Source organism: Stegastes partitus, unplaced genomic scaffold (assembly GCF_000690725.1).
Source record: "Stegastes partitus isolate 25-593 unplaced genomic scaffold, Stegastes_partitus-1.0.2 Scaffold1364, whole genome shotgun sequence".
NCBI lineage: Eukaryota > Metazoa > Chordata > Actinopteri > Pomacentridae > Stegastes > Stegastes partitus.
In genome coordinates, this window is record NW_007579095.1 from 82,547 (window position 1) to 103,937 (window position 21,391).

General features: G+C 43.1%; 1 protein-coding gene across 1 annotated transcript in view; it reads right to left on the bottom strand.

Moving 5' to 3' along the window:
* cdh4 (cadherin 4, type 1, R-cadherin (retinal)) overlaps positions 1–21,391 on the bottom strand; it is a 135,918-nt gene that overhangs the window by 80,928 nt on the left and 33,599 nt on the right. Inside the window, exon 2 of the mRNA XM_008298967.1 lies at positions 6,124–6,350. Coding sequence (XP_008297189.1) covers positions 6,124–6,219 — 96 coding nt within the window. The 5' untranslated portion in view covers positions 6,220–6,350. The remainder of the gene's footprint in view (positions 1–6,123; positions 6,351–21,391) is intronic.

The following is a 21,391-nucleotide window of genomic DNA, read 5'->3' on the forward strand; positions in this document are numbered from 1 at the left end:
AAATCAAACTTTCTAATTAACAAAAAAACCTCATTGTTATTACCTCCCAGTAGAGACTTGCAGTTTTTTGTGGACTGTCAATACAATCAGGCTATAATCACAAGTTAAAGCACACAGCCAACAAACAGCCATCCAGCCCTACCGCTGCTGCCTTTCAATGACCGGTGGACCCCAGGGTCCTACGTTCCACCCTGCTGCTGGCCTTCGCTCTAATCTACCTTGAACAGGTGAGGCTGTCTGGGGAGAGTGTGGTAAAAATGCAAATCAAATAAGCACTAAAACCCGTTCCGGCAACCAGTCGACTCCAAATCCAGTGGTGCATAACTGATGGCCTCTAAGCTGGTGGAGAAGGCAAACCAACGTGCCATGAAATCAGTACGAGTTGGAGAGCACTCAACGAGAGGCCCTACCTGTGTGAGGTGCGATAGCCTGAGTACATAAACACAGCGGAAAAGGGCTTTCAGGCCAAAGATGCTCTACACTTCAATTGCTGTGGTATTGTACACTGGAAAATTAAATACTAAAATTAGCTAGTGGAGCACATTCCAAGTATGCTAATTCCTGCTTCTGAAACAGAACAGTGAGATACTAAGCCAGTTATTAAAAGCAAATCAGTGCACTCTCACTGGCGCCACACAACAAAGCAAGCATAGCAAGAGAAGAAAGCCCCAGTATATTCTGTGCTGAAGCCAGTTCATCTGCGCGGAGCCTGAACCGAGAATACAATTTGTTACAATACAGCGCCCCTCTCTTCACATTATCTGTCTTCTCACAGAGCGTGAGTGAACAGAATGAGCTGGCATTTGAGGTGTCTGTCTTTTAATCGCTATTGGGGAAAAAGAGCATATCCAGAGCTGTTTATATTCCTTGCCACTGTTGCCATGTTTATTACGCAGAGACAGGTCGTGGTTAGGTGATGCGATTATGATAACCTCTTTCTAAAATAGCTATTGACTTTCAGAACAAAGAGATGAGCGCCGATAACAACTACTTGCCTCTGTGTGTGTTTACCACGCTAGGAAAGGAAAATGGGCCACAGAGTTCAAAAACACTGCACTGCACTGATAACACTGATAAGTTTTAACTTCAGTTCCCAGAAATCAATTGAAGTCATGGCACTAAAACTGTTTACAGCACACTTCCTGACTTTAGCTTATAACTCTATATATCAAAGACAAACAAATGTTGGAAAAGAGAAGCAAAGCATTTAACTCTGTCACGGCTGCTTACAGCACAAAGTAGTTGCATTTTACTGCTATCTTTAGTTTCAGCATCTTCAGGAGAGAGTGGAATCTCTTCTCCACTGGATGTGAATACAGGGCCCGGATATAAATGTTAGCTTGCTAAAACAACAATCTAAATTAGTTAAAGGACCCACATCGTGCTGCTTTTCTGCAAATTAATGAAAGAATCACATAGCGGTCGTCCATGTACCCTTCAGGAAGACGACTCTCTCTGCATCTGTGATTGACAGACTGGAGAAAAACAGTTGACATGTTTCAGTTTGTGTGACCAGGACTTTCTATTGCTTCTAACTTTTTCTCTGAGCACAGACATTGCCTATAACACCTAATGGTTAGTTTGGAGTTCGCCATTATAAAATCAGTGCTATAGTGGTGCAGAGCAGCAGCTTGGAAAATGGCTATAAAGTGACTGCTGGTTAACGTGTTAATGTTTCAGTCAATATGCAACACTTGTTCTATTGTTTGACAGAAAAAAAGTATGTGCATGAGACCATTGTTTCATCATCAGGAAATTTTTTAAAATGCAGTATATATGAGCACAGGGAGCAGGAGAGAAGCAAACAGATGTGGCTGAGTTCAGGTTGTATTTAACTTGAAAACACAGTAACCCATGCACAGTCCTTGTTGAGTAGTTTCAAACCTGTCTGACAGTTTCCAGCATCTCTTATTGTCCCTCAGGGGGTCCTTAGTTCCTCAGATACTGGGAGTGCATAAAAACTCTTGTGTTCACTCCTGCAGCCAACAGCAGAACATTTAGGGTGCTTTGCTCACGGCTCAGACATTCTAGAGTTAGCATGAGCAGCTCTAGAAGGTAAATAAATCTAGTGAACAGAGACACAGCTGCACTTTCTGAATGGTTCAGCAGCTGCCCTCACTTAGACGCTTCTGTTTTGTCTGAGCTAGACAGTTAGCTTACATAGGACATCACAAGGCATAATGTTCTTGAGACCGTAGCAATTTATTCATTTTTTTTCTTCCATTAATTTGCTTTCCTTTTCAGTCTTGTAGAACTACACAGAAAAACGATACTTGACTTTAACTTTGTTTTGCTGTTGTTCCTAACTCCCCTCAGTAGGGGGCAGCACAAGGGGCCAGGATTAATCAACATTTAAGGTAGATGACGAACTAGCTATCTAGACATGGAGGGATTTTGAGAAAAGACAGAAAAAATCTTGTTATATTAACAGGTTTTTAAATAACAATCACCAACAACCAACTGACCTTCAGTCTAATTCAAATTATGTAGCTAAATGTTTGAATAGTCATTGTGAGCATACTATCATACTAGTGTTAGCATTTAGCCGCATACATTATAGTACCGCCTCAAGGAGCTGCTGGTATGCCCATGGACTCTTGTGACATAAATTCATGTGTAAATCCTTGTCGTAACAATAATTTTGCACTTCACATTCCTATCAAACTATCAGCGATTTTCCGCTTGTTTGTCTGAGTAAACTTGGTGCCTGAAGGAGTGTGATGGAGACTGGACATCATGACCTTCTGCAGGGCCGCTTCACAATGTAACAGGTCACTTTTTACGCCAAGGCCGCTGGGAATAGGGACAGCTTTTCTGTCGCCCATATCAAATAGAGAGATTGTTGAATTGCAACAAATGCTCGCAACAGTAAACCAGACTGAATCAGTCAACAACAAAACTGCGATCCCTTATGTCACACACATAGCCAAGCTGATGCTGTCGAGGACAAACTGTTAAACAGGATGATTTATCAGCCTTGCAGAGATTGTCACTCTGCTTAATTCCCTACATTTTATGCAGTTTTAACAATGAATCCATCAGAATTTCCAGTATTAGCCTGTACCACATGTAACAAGCAATAAACTAATAAATACATGGAATTTAAAAAGCACAAACAAAAAGGTTTTATAAAAATATACAAATTGCTACTTTTTCCATCCACTCAAGTTATTCTGCAGCACTTACTGTATTTTAATAATTACATTTTCTATTAAGCTGCTCCTAATAAAACTGGTATTCATTTTAATTTCCCCTCAGGGCATTTTTTCCGCCCCACTGTGGAGCTGAATTTTACTGTGGCACTAGCACCTATTTATATGAACTGAGGAGAAAGTGACAAAAACACATGTAAACACTGCTATGGCATAAAGTGCAAACTGCACTGTACATATAAAAGCTGGTTTTCAAATTTCCATGTGATTAGAGAAAACACATTTATTTTTTGTTCAATTATTGAATCTTTCTCCAGCTCGACAACGCAGGAAACATAATTATACACTGAAACTACATCACCTGGTCTTTGCAGACTCCGCCAGAGTGGAACATTAGCTCAATCAATGTCAATTATTTCCCAGTCTCCATTATTGCACTGCCAGGAGTGGGTAGAATTTTAATCCCCACTCTGCAATTGCTTTAGCTACATGAGTCTTGGGCTTTTTGTCATGATTAGAAACATGACTGAACATTAAGCCCAATGGCGTTCAACAAGTAGTGCAGGAAAAATGATAATAGCTTTGTCGCTCAAGCAAGTGCAGCCCCGTCGTTGGAAGTCGGTAACAGCGGCGATACATTTGCTGTGTGTAGTCTTACAGTCTGTGTTGGCTAATAGACCCTTGGCAACAAATAGGGCCATGTCTTTACTTGTCACACACAGAGAAGAGCAGCATCTTTATTGCTGTGCATAAACTGCTATAAAACCTTACCGTAGAGACGGCTGGAAACACAATTACTGCGTAGATGGTGTGTAAGTTTGTGTACATACAAGGTTAGAGAGACAAAGGGGAAGGTGTAAATCTTAAAGATCCTCTTCAGTCATTTAAAAAAACCCTCTAAAAACTCATTGCTGTGTATGAAAGTGTCTTCAATGAAAATAATCCTTCCCTGTCATAAAATGAATGTAACTCTTTCTCTCTCTTTTATCCCTCCCTGCTTGCTGAAGCTCGAGCACACCGGCGTCCCAGTAGCACTGCTCAAACACTGTAAAACTACCTGTGGTACACTATGTAATATTGGAGTAATTTAGAAGGTCGCCGGTTCACGTCCCGGTGAGGACACCTGGGATCTTTCTGCATGGAGTTTACATGTTCTCCCCGTGCAGAGTGGGTTCTCCAGCTTCCTTCCACGAGTCCAAAAACAACAATACAATATTACAGGAGGGCTGCAGGGTGGCACAGTTGGTAGCACTGTTGCCTCGCAGCAAGAAGGTTGCCAGTTCGCGTCCCGGTGGGGGCACCGGAATCTTTCTGCGTGGAGTTTACATGTTCTCCCCCTGCAGAGTGGGTTCTCTCCAGGTTCTCCAGCTTCCTTCCAGGAGTCCAAAAACATGCTGAGGTTAATTGGTGATTCTAAATTGTCCGTAGGTGTGAATGTGAGTGTGCTTGGTTGTCTGTCTCTAAGTGTAGCCCTGTGATAGACTGGTGACCTGTCCAGGGTGTCCCCTGCCTTCGCCCTAAGTCGGTTGGGATAGACTCCAGCCCCCCCGCGACCCTTATAAGGATTAAGCGGTGTATAGATAATGGATGGATGGAAAATTACAGGAAGCACCTCCCAAGGTCGACAGGACTGGTTCCTTAGGTTTGTTCTGTATGAAACCCTTGAAGACCAAATATGTATTTTTAAAACTCTTATTGGTTTGCTGCACTTTTAAAGTGTAAATGCTCAGCCATGGCATGGACTGCCTCTTCTCTAATGATAGGCACATCACGAGTGTATAGAAAACACCATATGGACATCTTATCAAAGTAAAACCCTTCATTGTATGTCACCCTGTTAACATTCTGTTAGTTTTGTAAGACGGATCAGTTTGTTGTGACTCTACAGACTCAAGGGACTTTGATCAAGAAGATGCTTTAACATTTCCTGCAGCAAAAAAGATGAAGCGTATCTAATCAGAAAACAACCCAAGATTGGGATTTGATCATATTTTATTGAATCCAAATCCAGATTTAAATCTGCGTATCAAATCGAAATCCGTCCAGAATATTTATGAAATGCAATTAGGCTTTGGTGTTCGACACGCGCAAGTCACTAAAGTTGAAAACTAAAACAAAGATCTGTAATCACCATTTGTTGGCTGATTAGACAGAAGGAGCTTTGAGTAGCAAATCACGTTAATTTTCACCGCCTGTTGCTACAATCTGAGCAAGACACGAGCAGCAGAAGATGTTGATGCTGATTAAATGTAACTGAAAGATGTAAAAGGTGTTCCTTACTTACTTCTATACTTCATTTTTCCCAAGTTACATACTCCTAATATGAGTAACCACTGCAGTACTATTGAAGTCAATATATTGATGTGATTTGCTTTGAATTCTGCTGACACTGGCGCAATAAGCCAGATGGTTTCTCAACAGATAGTAGCATCTCTGTAGATCTTGTTGGACACAAACACAGCTATTATTTATTGATTAGGGGCTAATTAACTGTGGCTAATTTTGTATTTTCCTCCATTGGCTAAAAATGAGACGATTGCTACTGCTGGAATCTTTCTTACATTGTTCTTTTGCTGCTAATTATTTCTGCAAATAAAAAAAAGAGATTTAAATCATGATCACTAAGGGATTTTTTTTTAGATGTTGTAGCATCACAGCTTTGCAAATATGGAATCCAACACCTAACCCACCACTAAAACAACCAAAGATCTAATGCAGCAGCGTAAATGATATCTTTAGATGGGCAGAAGCTAACGCGACCTTTACACCTTTCAGATCTGGTTAGTTGGGGTCAGATGGAAAACAGTCTATTAGTTTGCAGCACTGGTCAGAAGGCAAAAGGCAGTTTAGATTTGCCAGTGCGCAATACAAATGTATTATTTGGCATTTGATTAAAATGGCAGTTTAATAACGAGGAAAGAATTCTTGTACTCGCATCAGTGCACTGCTGTGTTTTTGAGTTCTTCATTACCTTCGTGAGCGGTAAAGGATGAGGATGTCCAGCGAGGGCCAGTTTAACAGTGGTCTCCCAGATGTGGGGGTCGTGGAGTCCCCGAGCCGTTACCATGAACTGGACGGGCTCTGACAGGTTGGCCACCTCCTGGTCTGCATACACCGACCCGTCGGGCCTCACGCTGAAGTTGGGGTCGCTGCTGAAGAAGCCCACCTCTCTGCTGCGCTGGCAGTCCTCAAACTTCACTGCAGAAACAGAAAGAGGGAAGGGGGTACAGAGTTAGAGAGCAGCACAGTGAGATTTACTCCATAAGGTGTTTGCAAATCCTTGACACATCTGGCAGGCTTAAGATTAACCCGCATCCATCAAGACGTATCTTGAAATATCTCATCCCTTCTGCTGTCACTTCTGATTCCCCGCTTTGACGTCTTTGGCAAAACAAACTGCTTATCTCTTCCTGAACTGGAATACACGGGAGGAGGAAGGGGGGGGACCTAATTCTTTTTCATATCATTCTTTTTCCAAACTAGACAGATAGCAATGTCAAAATAGCATTTCCTTCAGCTTCTACTGGGAAAGCATGAAGAGAAGGGCTAAAGCACATTAAGCTGACTGGGCTGATTGAGCGCAATGCTCATGTGAGCAACAGTCTTGAATGACATTTAGAGGCTTCTGCTTCACTGAGACATAAGAAAAGGGAGCGGTGAGGGATCTCGTGTTTGTATGCACACACACAGACTGCTATTCCCGCTTCCAGAGTAATGTACCATATGTGTCTGTAAGTGCAGTATGGGAGGCGGGTTTGGATGTAGGTGTGTTTACAGTCTTTCCACACCACAGATGAGTAAATGGTTGGAACAGATCACACAGACATGATGTTGGGCTGCTGAGTGCATGTGCAGACTCTCCAGCGACAGCTGACACGAATATGCCATCACAGCGCACAACACACAGGAGAAACCAACAGTCCCAGATACGGCTACGTCTGAAACGCTTTCATTTCATTGACAAATTTAATCAAAACTCAGTGCATCGTTTTCATGCGACTCACAGCATGATGCAATGACATGAATGCTGCAAAATGACTGATTGTTATTTTCAACATGTCTATTAGGTTAACACACACACACGCACACCATCCCTTGTCTCCCTCTACCCCCAAGTTGAAATGCATGTGCTGTGATGTTATCTCACAAACTCCGGCTGCTGATAACAAGACAAATTGATTTCATAAATCACCCAGGGAACAGATCATCTGTTATGAGCTATGGCAGTGTGATTTCTCAAAAATCCGGCGTGAAGAATTCTGCACAGCAAGCTTTTTATCAAGCCATCTATTTAATTTATCGCCCAGCTTCCTGTCAAAAGCAGCTCCCAAACAACAGGCTAATAAAGCATGAGATCTCCTCAGCCACTGCAGCTTAGCATCACACAAATGAGGCTGCTTGTTTTCAACCTCTGAGTAATTGCATGCGTAATGGGACGGATGGTAAACACAGCTTTGACAATGTGTGCATCTGTCTATGTTGGCAAATGCAATCCATATTTTCATTAAAAACACACACACATATGCACACACACCCCAGTGGAGAACATCCTTATGTGAGTGATAAGCTTTGTTTGAAATTATTGCCTTGCTTTGGGGATCATTTATCAACAGTGGGGGGGCGGGGGGTTCGTGAGATGGGAGGAGAGGAGGGGGGGGTTTAACATCAGGTTGCGGCAATATGACACAGACCTGCTTGAATTGTCCACAGATGAATTGTGATGGCAGACATGTATTATGTAAATGACTTCAATTAGCTTGAACTGAGCAGGCTAATTGTTGTCACTTAGACAGGTCTCTTGTGGTGCAGCTGGAGAAGTGAGGCTTAAGGACACGGGCGCCGAAAAACCGCCGCTCACGAATTGCCTGCGCGCGTGCCGCCGCAATGTGCATACGGGGGAATGTTCAGCCGGAGTGAGAACGTATGTCCTCAGCTGGTGCATACATTAATTTTGATGTTAATACTACAACAAAACCACGGAGGTCTCTGAGGGTCTGTCTGAACCTGCTCGCCTTGTGCGCTGCTGCGGTGGTGCCAGTTGGCATGGGAACACACATGTGGTCTGTGAGGCATTGCCATTGTGGAACACTACTAGAGCTGTATCTTTGATTCTTTATGAGGGCATCGGGCCAGCTCTCAGTTTACCATTCACCGCCTGCTGGTGTGCAGCCGCTTGGGGCCGAGACCGTGACCCTGATTCCTGACACATCTACTTAGTGTGGAGAAATTCATAAACGCTTTTCAGTTCATTTAAAAAATCCTGTTCACAAAGCACATTCAAATCAGGTAGCGGGATCTGATCCGCCACGCTGTTAAATAGAGATGAAAGCGGCAGAAAAGAGACAACGCAGAGACTAGATACTGATAGGGAAACTGTGTGTGTGTGTGTGTGTGTGTGTGTGTGTGACAGAGGGGAAGATAGTCAGATAAAAGCAAAGGGGAGGGGGCAGATACTATAGCAGAATAAAGGAGATATTTAACAAAACATACAGAATCAACCCCAGCTGAAACAGTTTTCCCAGCTTATCCTGAGCTTTAAAGCCAAGAAGAGTTAATGTCAGTGCCGTCACATCATCATGGACAGACAGCGAATGGACACTCTTGTCATAGCTAATCCGTGCTTATTTACTCTTATTGTCTTTTAGTGCATGTAATTTGTTTTTTTCATCTTACGCTCGGCAAACTACAGCATCCCTTTGCACAAAAAAAAAAAAAAAAAATTGAACTTGAAATGAATAAATGAAGACAAGGCTTCGGGGTGTTTTCTCAGCTGACGACCCTGAAGGTCAGTAACTCACAGTCCTTCATCTATTTTGAAAAAAATACATACATATTTACAACAGGTTCAATCAGCGCTGCCTATTGACAGTCCTCTGGCTGGAAAAGACGGAGGAATGGGCTGACAGCAGATTTTTTTTTTTCTGTCATTGTTTATAAATGCTCACATCACATGATAAAATCGCACAAGGACACCGGGCTTCGCTGTCAGACATCGTCAGTAGCGGTGGCTCCCTGCACCAGCTGTCTTTAATTTAAGAGGGATGAGCGTGTGTTTGTCACGCGGCTGGAAAAAACTTCTGAACATATTGTTAATTCCAACAAGGCTGCGCTTGTGGACATCGTGTCGTAGCCGGATACGCATTTGGGATATAGATTGGAGATCCGCAAGATGTCTGAAAGTAAATGTCATGGTTGGCCTTGTTTACCCATCATGCACGCCTCTGATAGGATAAAAACTCTCCGTGTTCTGTTTTCCAAGACCTTTCTGCAGCCTGAAGCATCCCTGTTTCTCGTTTCTGAACATACACCATGCAAACACCGCGGCCTGAAATGTCATGTGTTCAAGTGAGTGTGTAGTCGTCGTACATGAGACATGACAGCGACAGGGTGTGGCTACTCTGATGGACAGCTGCTAGTTCTGCTTCAAACGGCTTCAACTCAGCAGCTCGGAACCATGCAAGCAGTGGAAACTACATAAAAAGGGACAGTTTGGTGCCTTGCTGGTTATGTTAACAGCCTTTTGATTCTAGGATCTGTTGTGTCAATTGCCTTCCTTCTCTGTGGGTGTATGAATTTGTGTGTTTCGCCTCAGATGTCCGCGGTTGAGGACAAAAACATCTTGGCTATTAAACCACAGAGCTGTATACGTTAGTCGCCTATGGATTCTGCTCTCTCTCTGTTTCCTGCGCACACATGTCTGACCCTTTGTGTCCCCCCTCTGCAAGCTCACCCAGCGCATGCGAGCGTGCATGCGTCGCGTGAGCGTGCGCCCGGCGAATTTCAGTGCATGCTGCCATCCACGGAGATGTTTGGCAGGCTGCAGAGGCTGGTGTCATTCTGCTCGGCTGCTCCTCTCTGCACTCGTACAGCGGAGAACATGCTGTCCAACAGAGCGGCTGGTGCAGCACAGACGCGGCTAAAACAGAGCAGGCAAGCAGCCGTGACCGCCGACCACTAAGTCCTCCCCGCACACACACACTCAGACACTTATGCTCTTTGTCTCTCCCCGCCTGCAGATCCAGGAGGAGGCCAAAACAGCTCTTGTACGGAAACATTACATGTGCACGATTGCAGATGGCAGGTCGCTCGGCGCATCCGCACGGGAGCACGCCGCCCTAATCCCCCCTGCAGCCGCCTACACCATGTTCACCTGTCGACCGTGAACGCCTCCCCCTCTCCTCCTCCTGTCACTCTTCCCCCTCTCCCTGTTCTCCAGTGTCACGGCTCCCCGTTCCTGCTTTTCTCACTGTCCTTATTTCCTTCCCGTTTAACTTCCCCTCATCCTTATCTGTCCTCTTCTTCTCCACTCTCCTCTCGTGTTCCCTGGAGGTACTTTCTCCCCAAACCAGGACAGCCGGTCTGAGCCAGCAGCCCAGTCAGACATAAAAATGGGCACCCTGGTGGGCCCATTATTACCACTGTTAAAGTGAGCCGAGAGAACGGCATAAAAAAAAGAGCTAAAACAGGCGCGTACAGACATCACAAAAAAAAAAGGTCATGTCAGTCTGAATTTAGCATTTACACACTTGTAAGCTGGTTTTTTGAAGTGATTGTATGATTTATTTATGATCATTTTTAAGACTGATGAATCATTTTATAGACCCGCTTTTACATAACAACCTTTATTATTGTTCTTTTTTTTACGATTCCTGCTGTTAATCTGCACGCCTCACCTTGTATTCATTTCTCCTGCTCCTGATGTGATCTGTTTTTTGTAATGAGTTTCAAAGTGTTTTGTTTTTGTGATTTGAAAGGTGTATAAATAAATACTAGTTACGACCACTAAAAATAGACATCTGACAACAAATGCAGTGCACATAAGCGGGCTGTTGGACCACTCAGAATACCACAACGTACACGGCTGGGAGGGAAAACGTGGGACTGGGATGTAAGTTGAGCGTCAGGTGTGCTATGAGTTAAGCTGATAAATAGGTCCAGGCTGAACATATGGAGCTGTCTTTGTTAAGGTGCTGTTCATCGCAGTCGTGGCACGGTGCTAAGTAAACATTCCCTCTGGTACCCCACTGCTTTCCTCAAGCCAACGGGAAAATCAACGCCACCCACTCAATTTGCAAATAACAGTATTTTTGCCAGGCTGAGGCTGTGATAGGCAGGAGCACAGAGCCCACTGATGAGTAAACGAACACTTCTAAAACACAGAACATACTGTATGCACGGAGCCGGAAAGAGCGCCAGGAAAACATTTCAGCTCTGAACTGTGCGGTTTTAATTCACGTTGCAAGTACTTCGAAAAGGTCATTATTATTTGAACGTTTTAATTTTTACGAGTTCCAATTTTTGTGCTAAAATTTCATGTGCAACGACAGCTCTAATTTTAATCGCTAAGTATTTCGGGTTACAGCTGAAGCAATGAGTGGAATGCCGGGACGCTGAAGCGTTTGGTTTGAGTACACAGATAAGAAGTGTCACTCACAATAGGCTGAATTAATTTTTTACTGATACACTGCATCAAATGTGGCTCTGCGAAACTAAACACAAAAGCCGAATTTATCAGCAAAAGAGATTATACTCTTAAATCCCGCATTAATATCCAAAAAATAAAAGAATCGCCTGAAAAGCCTTTATTCTATCGATAAAGGTCAGCTTTTCAGTACCTGAAAGAAACAGTCTAGCGCTCAGCATGAAGGCCAAGCATTTATAAATGTTCTCATCAGGGAGGTTGTGATGATTTAAAACAATCCACAAAAGGTGCGTATGATCCTTCAGCGTAACAGAAAAACAAGTAGGGCTGAACCAACAAGGTGTTCACCTGCCGGTGCGACCCAGTCGGGTTCAGCTACTAGAGACACTTGAGTCTTAATATTCTTTCCGCCTACAAGACACAAGAAATGAGAAAACTTTACATCTTTCAGTGGGTGGTGAAGTAACTGCAGTGGAACAGGCGTGATTGGCAAGTAAAGATGTAAAAATCTATTTTCTGATGTTTTGAGATTTATCCTTAAACTAAAGTGCAGCATCTTGAGAATCTGTAGTCAAACCTGAGGCGCCCCATGCAGTACATCCACAACCCTTGAAACTCTTTTGAAATCCAGCCCACTGTTCCCCCACAGGAATGCTTATAACTAATTCAATTTACATGCTGCTGTTTTTAAAACACTGCAGGTACAATGTGACTTTCCTGAAAAAGCTTTTTTTTTTCTTTTTTTTCTTTCTTTTTTTTTTTGCCGCAGTTGGAAATGAATTTCTCTGCCTCTGCAGTTCTCTGTTTTAACAAAAGCCCACACAGTTCCCTCTGACAGCTCGCTCTCACAAAAGGAAACCACTGCGACTCAAGTGTGTGTGTGTGTGTCACTGTGTGTGCTTGTGCGTGCAACCGAGCCAGAGCGAGAGCGATAAAGAGACGGAGAGAGAGAAGGGACATTGGAGTGGGAGTGTGTGACACGAGCTCTTTGCATATACGATTATTACAGCTGATGCATAAATGGGTATGGGTGTCATAGTGCGTGTTCCCATAGGTGTGTGTGTGTGTGTGTGTGTGTGCGAGTGGGAAGAGAAGGCGCTGTCAGCCTGCATTTGTGTCTGTGCTCATGTTTCACTTTTTAAACACCACATGCTTGTTATCTGGTGCCGCTTGCTCTTGCGCGGCTGAACGAAACCTTGTCACATCGTAAGTGTGCTGTCACATCTGTATGGTCAACATCCACCCACCACCTCGCCACCCTCCACCCCATCACGCCTTTGTTTTGTCACCTCCCACCTTATGTAGGTATGCAGAAACAGCTGTAAAAAAGACCTTTCTAACAACCTGTCACAATACAGAGAGTCTTTATGCTGCAAGCACTGTCAGTCACGTAACCACACATAATCAGGGCGCCGTGTGGCACTCTGTGGTGGTTTTTCCACAAATGTTGTCACTGTATTTAAACAGATTATTAACATTTCCTCACTGATATTTCTTATACATCATACGACGACGCACAAGCGCGGTAGGAAAGTTTCGCTCGACGTTCCTGCTCGAATCCCAGCACGTTTAAGCGCCGCAGCACTCATTGTCCCATGGCGGGGGCTCTTCGGATAGAGCGCTGGGTTTTGCACATCCATAGACCTCCCTCTTATCTCTGCATTAGTCTCCTCTCATGGGCATGGGCATGAGGAGGCTTGAGGAATGAGAAAGGGGAAAAAGGCAAGATAAAGAGGGAGAGCGGGAGCAAAGCAGAGCGGATGCAATTAAAAGACTGGGTCACAGATCGCAGTGCCAGGCGTCAGTGTGATTAATACACCACCATTCAGCCCAGGAGCTTTTCTCCACTGTGTAGATGTGTGTGTGTGTGTGTGTGTGTGTGTGTGTGTGGGGTGTGTGGTTTTGTTTGTGAGATTTCTTTAAAAAAATTTTATCTTCCATGCATGCTGCAGCTAGGGGGCACCAGTGCGTCTCCATGTACCAGGTGGACCAAGATTAACCCTTTTTTTAAGGTTATGTCAGGATCCTGGGGACCTGAACAATGCTCTTATAACAAGCTATAGGGATCCATCTGTCCCTGATTGAAAGGCCACATAACATTCAACGTTACCTGGAACATGAAGAAAAAGTGTGAACGCAAGAAACACACAGTGGGCAGATATTTGCAAACGGCCAAACGCCGCCTTAAAACTTTCTACGGAATTATTTATAATGAGATCATCTTAAAATCCAGCATGCAAAATGCTACTAAACTTCACACTGTTGTAAACTTTAATGAGCACCCGCTATCCTTGAATTTCTTTTGCATGCCTTTTGGCTGACCATCTCGTCAGCAGCTACCCACTAATTTCAGATCAGACCGACTCAGTGGAATCTGGCTCGCAGTCAATCCAGCCTCTGCAGAAAACTTGCATCAAGGCAGCAAACAACGCCTCAGAAATTCCCCCCATTGAGCTTTTGGCCCTTCCCAGAGTGTTATGGTAATGAGAAATGTTCCTTTTTGAACCACAGCAAGCTGCACAAACATATCAACCGATTCTTTCTTTTATTTCTTTCATCTGGCTCCCACTCACCAGACCTTGCCTTCAAGGCTTCCCCTTCGATTTAGCGTGAGCAGAGAAAGAGCCACGTTTTATCACAGCAATATCGCTTTTAAGGAGGTGAAGCGAAGAAAGTGCCTCAAGGCTACATAGTGTCTGTTATCTCCCGGTACAATATAATAATTTCACAGAGCCCAAAGTGAGGCAGTGGGACCTCAGCTGGGCCAAGTGACAAAGAGGGAAATGTGAGCAAACTAGGAGCAGGGGATCGAGGGGACAGAGGGGGCTTCTGGGAAATATCAGTGACTCTCACTCAACCGAATAATGACTGTAATGAAAACCTATTATTCTCAAGCAAGAAGGCTTTTTGTTTTTTTTTTCTTCCAATGTGGAGTACAAACTACAGTTTTTAGATAATGGTCACACTTTTATCATGATAACTGACACTGGTGGGGGAACAGCTGAGATGTTATGGCTGGCTGAGCAAATGAGTCCATTTGCAGCATAAGACAGTGCTCAGTTTGTGTCCAGAGTGTATGACTGCAGGACCTCTTAGCTTGTTATTTTTAGCTGGTCTTGATTACCCCGGAGACTGGCTTTAATAAATACTATAAGACCAAAAACAGGCTCCCCACGCCCCAACTCCCAGCCCCTCACTCTTCTCCAGTCCACAGAGAAAACCAAAGACTCACTCACAAGGTAATCAGCTTTTAATTCCTTCCACCCGTCCCCCTTTTTTTTTTTTTATGTTCTCTCATTTCATCTCCCCCCCTCTCTCTCCATCACCCACAACCACCAACCGAGCCGACCGGCAGCCATTTCTTCTCTCCGGTTCCTTCTATTTTTCTCTCCATCTCTTTCCCCCTCCTTGTGTTATTAGCATAAAAGTGTTTGCATCCTTCCCTGGTGATTGTTTAGCCGCTGTGTTCAGCATCTTGATTTGATTCCCTACAATTGCCCTAATTAGCATTACAAATATACACTTAGTGAGGAACAGAAATATCTGTTAGGCCTGACAGACTAATTTAAGGGAACGGAGGCCAGAGGATAAGGCAACAGTAAATTTGTGTGATAAAAGGTGTATCACTACATCTCAATAATGAAGTGTCTTATCAAAGTGTACTGAAACTGCACTTTATGTAAATCAATGAACGGGGGGTGTTTGCGTTAACTGAATGAAACAGCACGCTGCGCATCTGACAACAGGAATGTATTGGAGGTTCAATCGTGATAAAAGGTGTAATCACAACAAGAAACGCACCTCTTATCTGCCCCCCCCGCTCCCTCTCTCCAGCCCAGATCATGTCTTCTAAAGCCAATGATTAGACTTAAGACAGATCTCCTTCATTATCCGTTGCTCTCATCCATTTCTCTCTAATCCTGTCTCTACTCTAAAGCCCCTGGGGGCAAGCGATAGGCCACGGCCAGCCATTAGTCTCCAGGTCCCAAGACCAGGGACAAAACTCATCTGTTTTTTTCCCTACAGGGAGATCAAAGCCATCTCAGAGGTTAGCTACACTGACTGCTGTCACGGACTCATAATTGCCAAGTTGCTTAATTTGGATATGTACGTTCAGTTGAAAGACTGACCTTTGCAATTCCACAAGCGCACCACTTCCGACTCATGTGATCCGAGATGGGAGCATATAGCCAAAGTAATGATGAAGTATTTGTTCGCCGGCTTCCCACCATCGGAAACTGTCAAGGTCATTTGACCGACTCGCAGATGAAAGTGAAGGTAATTGGTCTCATTTCGGTCAGTCAGCACACAAATGTAAGTTTAGCTCGGTTCCTCTAGAGAGATCTGAAGAGCGCCGGCACATGGACTGTATCGACAAATTGTTGTGAGCCGGGTGCTAATGTTGTCATTATGACGATAATTGCCTTTCCAGCTCGTAACATTGTGCCATAAGCCGCCGTGTTAAGTCAAAACAGGAATCTGTGCCAAGTGCTTCAGACCCAAAGAGACACAATTTGACAAAAAAACAGAGTTTGGGGAGCAATGTTTGTGTCAACACACTTTGGGATTCATGACCGATGAAATTAATGTTGTTTTTTAAAAAAAAGGTGCAGGAATAAAAAAACAAACAAAGAAAAAAAGCCTTTAAATAATTAGAACATCTTATAATAAATTAGTGAAGAATCGACTTTGGTAAAGTTGCGTTTTCTTTGTCACTTGAGGATAAAGAAAGTGTTTTATATAAGGTTGATATGGTGACTGTGTTTGCCTACAGTTGCCAGCTGGTGTGAGCTTAAGGTTGTACGATGAGGTGAGATGAATGAGCCAGTAATGTGTTAAGACTGAATTCACAGTTTCCAGAGTCATGAAGGTGACTTTCTTTAAACATGCTGAGATAACCATGGTGCTGGATACGGATGTGTTTAAATGAAAGAAGCTTAAATTTAAGAGCTCTAATGTCCAACTGTCTTGTTAGAAATAATGTTAGAAACAAGCAGCAGACACAGGGAGTGTACTGAGTGATGGAATAAATATACTTATTTACACGATTAACAAATAATCTCCTTCTTGTATCATTTGCAGTAGCAACACTTTTTTACCAAAATACATTTTTGGAATCCTCTCATGTCTCCTTTATAACAACCTGTTCCTCTTCACTGAAGTAGGCAGCGCGCCATTGGTTCATTCAGTGTGGAAGAAGAGTCACGTGATGCATCAAGCGCCCCCTTTTTATAAGAGCGAGCACAGAGCCTGGTGAAGAAAACCTTGCTTAACAACAAAAAAAAGCTGATAACGACCACTGTGGTGCTCATTATCTCTGCTTAAGGTGTTAGGTTTTGTCAAGCCGGCTAACACAAAGGAAGCCTGACTGTGTCATACGTGTTAGTCAACACCTCTGGAAAAACTATGAAACCAAAACAATAATCTGAAAGAGACTGAAACACACCATAAAGCTGAATAAAGCTGCAGAGTTGGTTGACTTTCCTCCTTAGTCAGACTTTTTTATATTACACATTTAATCCATTGCATATAATATATAAATACTGACTAGTGCTCTACATCATAGTCAGCAGCAAATGTACAGTATGTTGCATTGTAAGTAGCACAGAGTTGTGATAAAAGCCAGCATTTATCATTAACCATACTGTAGTGAAAGTCGTTTATCCTGTGTAATCACCATTTACACAGTCCCAGTTTGAGCTTGGATTTGCATAGGTACTTGAATAATGGGAGGGGAAAAAAAAAAAAAAAAAGCTGTTTGAGTCTTTCAGAGTGCAGCCCTGCTTTTAAAAGCAACAAATCTGAGTTTCTTTTAAGAGCTATTTTCTTTGAAGTCACTCTGGCCTGTTCCAGAAAATCAATTAAAAACATGACTAACACATTTGCACCTAACATTTTCCACTTTTCCTCTTTGGAACGTTTGATGTTCCCCACTGCCTAACTCTGTGTAAACGCTGAGATCACAGAGATAGTGACGGGAGGATTTCAAGCAGGACTCTTTCACACTCATTCGCTGCTTCAAGTGAAGCTCCAACCTGAAGTGAAATTAAATAATGAAGGATATCAGCGGACTTTTAGTGTGCTCTTTTTTTTGCACAAAACTCAACAAAGAAGTTCTGCACGCCTCGAGAGCCCGTCAGACGAACGGGTACAATACTCCGCCTCATGAAGACATTTTACTGTTGTTTGATTTATAATTAATGCAAGTGTCTTTTTCCTTCCACCACTCTAACTCTCCTTACATTTCCTATCTAAGTCCCCTAGTGGCAGTTATCAAAGAGATCTGCAGTGGTCCTTAATACGAGCATACAGCTGTCCCTTAAGTGGGCAGCACTAAGCCGTATTGTGTGCTATAGATGTTGGAGGCACAATAGGAGAGGCCGAACCTCTTTGCTCAACTATCTGCTAGGAGGGAATGGGAGGTCGGTCTCCCCGGGCCATGGCGCCAAAACCATTATTCTTATCACTGCAGGACAACTCACCGCAGGCCAGAAAAAACCCTTCTGAAAGGTCAAATGAGAGTGTCTCGGTGTGTGTGTTTACCTCCTCCCCGCCTCTCTCACACCAGACATTTCTGTATTTCTCATTAACTGATAATGCATCACTCATGACCTTGTGATAAAAATACATTAGCTGGAGACAAGTCATTAATCTATAAAGAATCAGGCTGTTTAGGTTATCAGGTGAGAATGGGTATACGTGTTATCGCGCGGGTAATGGGAATAGGCTTAATTGCCCTTCTTAAGCAAGTCGCCGCGTACAAAGTAGACGGTTTACGCGCTGTCATCGGTGGCAAAGTTGACTTCGTTTTATTTGACTGTCGTCGAAAAAATCTGGTCGAGGACCGGACCGTATGCAACAGGACAATCACAAGAACGACCGAATGTACTGCAGGAAGAATAGCTCTATTACTGGCGCCTGCTCGTGAGAGAAAGGAGAATTGTTCTGCATAAGTATGTTAGATTGCTGCAAAGGCAGGGCTGGATTTATTCAACCCAAGAATGAAAGGTGCCCACAGTTCTGAATTATAGGCTACAAATTGCTTACTTGGGCTGAACAAATAATCAAAATAGTATTGAAATCGCAATAAAAGTACAATATCCAAAATCAGAGAAGCTGAAAAAGGTGCAATGACTAACAATGTACTATTATAAATGAAGCATTGTGGTGCTAAAGAGATGGCCCAGTCTATGAATCATATTTTTCGGATGTATGGGAGCCGGTGCAGATGGCAGCAAAAATCACATTGAAAAAGAAATGAAAAAAAAAAGCAACAAAAATGGGAAAATTTTTTGTGTATCGTACTTCCCTATTGCTTTCATAACTAATGATACATTCAGGTAAGGAGTGCATTTGGTTCTGTCACGGGTGTATTATTGGAAGGAAGAAGATCCAATCAACAAGTTTCCAGCAGTATTAGAAACTCGAATAAAAAAAAAAAAAAAACAAGCTGACCTGCCACAGTTCTGGTGTTAACAGTTCATTTCATCACTGACACAGAAGTTTTCCAGCTCGTGTCTCATTAATCACAGGTGTATTTTCAACATAGTTGTGGTAAAGTATTTGTTTCTGATTGTTCATGAGAGGAAACACTCAAAGAGAAATAATGCAGTTACTAAGAGGTAATATGGTTTTGAAGTCTTGGCAGACCTGTTGCTGAATCTGCGCTTCCAGAGACCACTCCCCACGCTGTTGTTACTGTCCAGAAACGTCGGCTCCTGTGACACAGAACTTACTGTACATGTTTGAGAACCAGGGAAGTCTGTACACATGGCTGTACTCAGGCTGTACACCTGTATCTCCAGCATGACTATAAATGCAGTTTGTTGGACCTCTGCTACACATTTTGCTGTTATTTAGTTGGACTTATTGACAACTTTTTTCCCCCCGTTTTAGAAAAGAATCGCTCTATGTAGCTTCACTATATGGACCTAATCTTCTGCCTGAGCAAGCAAGAGTGCTGCTGTTACATGGATTACCGCTATTACAAACTACAAGGCTGAAAACAATCTAAAGACAGCTGAGTTTGAAGAAAAAAAAAAAAAAACTTCATCTAAAACCGGGAGTCAAAGCAGGGTTGATAAACTGTAGAGGACAGATTAAAAAGAAAGCGGGTGCTGCACTGAGTCAGCAACTGATGAAGGCCTTTTCAACAACACTGGTTACTATATTCTCAAAAACATATAAACTCTTCTTTTTTGTGCCTCAACTCATTTGACATGACTAACAAACATCAGATCAGCTTCTACAGCAGGTAATTATTCAGTGTGTTTTAAATTTTGCTAGCTGGATAGATTACCTAATTAATTCCTATCTCAAATTAGTGTGTCTATGTTTTATTTTGGCTTAGAAATGCTGAAAACACCCATTCAGCAGTATGCCTGTGAGTCTGCAACACACAAAAGACAGCAAGATGCCAGATTAGGGAGGCAAAAAGTCATTTGTATTAAGTAAAATATGTTTAATCATCTTGGTATCATTTTTCATAAATTAAATATGGGCTATAATTACACAGAACCATTATCATTCCCATTACAAACAATTAAAATAGACCATCCATTCTGTTGATCTGGCAAGAGGAAGCTGATGGCTGGTTGCCATCCTGGCAAAGCACCTAAAATTTACTCTGGGGCCCTGGAGAGGTTGGATAAATTTTGTTTTCGCTCTAGCTAAAGCTTGAGGATCTAAGACCCAACCAGATTTAACAGTTCTGAATATACAACACAAAAGCACACCAAGGACCTGTCTCTCAAAGCAGGATTATTAAATTAGTAGTTTAACAGCACTGAAAGCAAGGCGGAATCGTGCTTTTTTTCCGTCCATGGTCAGATTTCCGATTCAACTAACCTGATTATCCAGCTTCTTGAGGCCCAGATGGAATGAAAAGAAATAGCTTTAAACAAAGATTCAGCACAAGGCAGCGTCCTTAACGATGCAGATCATGTATATGCTGCTTGATGTGTGTGTGCGGCGTGTACCTGTTAATCCACCGCAGCAGGCATATGCATAGAAATGTTTTCCATTCCCTAATTAAGTTGTTGATGCTTACCATGATGTGATCTTTCTACTCCACAATTATCACCTGGATCATCACACACCGGCCTGCTCTGGTGTTCTGCCTTTTCTTATCTAGTGTTTGCAAACATTTCACATTCTCACAAACTCACGAGATAAAAATACAGCTGATATAAAAATATAAGGCAACGAAAGTGAGTGTGAAAAGTATATTTAAACTTGCAAATCACTATGTAAACCAAGTCTGCGATGGAGGAATGTTGCTCCAGACTCAGCCGTATTGAAATCACAGCTTCAGGCTTTAAAATATCAAATTAATTGCTGAGCTTTATTTTCATGCCAAATCCAAACCGAGTCTGACTTCCTTGCCAGCATCAATTTGTCAGCGTAGGTGTTAAACGTTCCAAACGATGAACGTTGCAGACACCGAGCCTATCTGAGCTAGCCAACAGCGCTGCTAGTGTTATGCGCTGCAACTTGCTAACCTATAACGTATGCTTGCACTTGAGCTGTGTGCTGTGCGTAGATCTCTCTGTCATGCCGCAGGCAGAGAGGTGACAGAGAGGCGGATGAGGACATCCAGTGCAGTATGAAGGATGGTGGCAACCGTTCCCCCAGGCCACAGTGATGGCACTACATCGATCCAGCCACTCTGGAGCCTGAAGTGCAGAGCCTTTTGGCTTTGTCAGCACTGTTCAGCTCAGCAATGCTCCAACTCCCCTGATCACTGTCAGAAACCCAGGAGAAAAAGGCCCAGGGAATAGGAAGGGGGAAAATGCTGATGTATCTGGAGCCAGGCAGG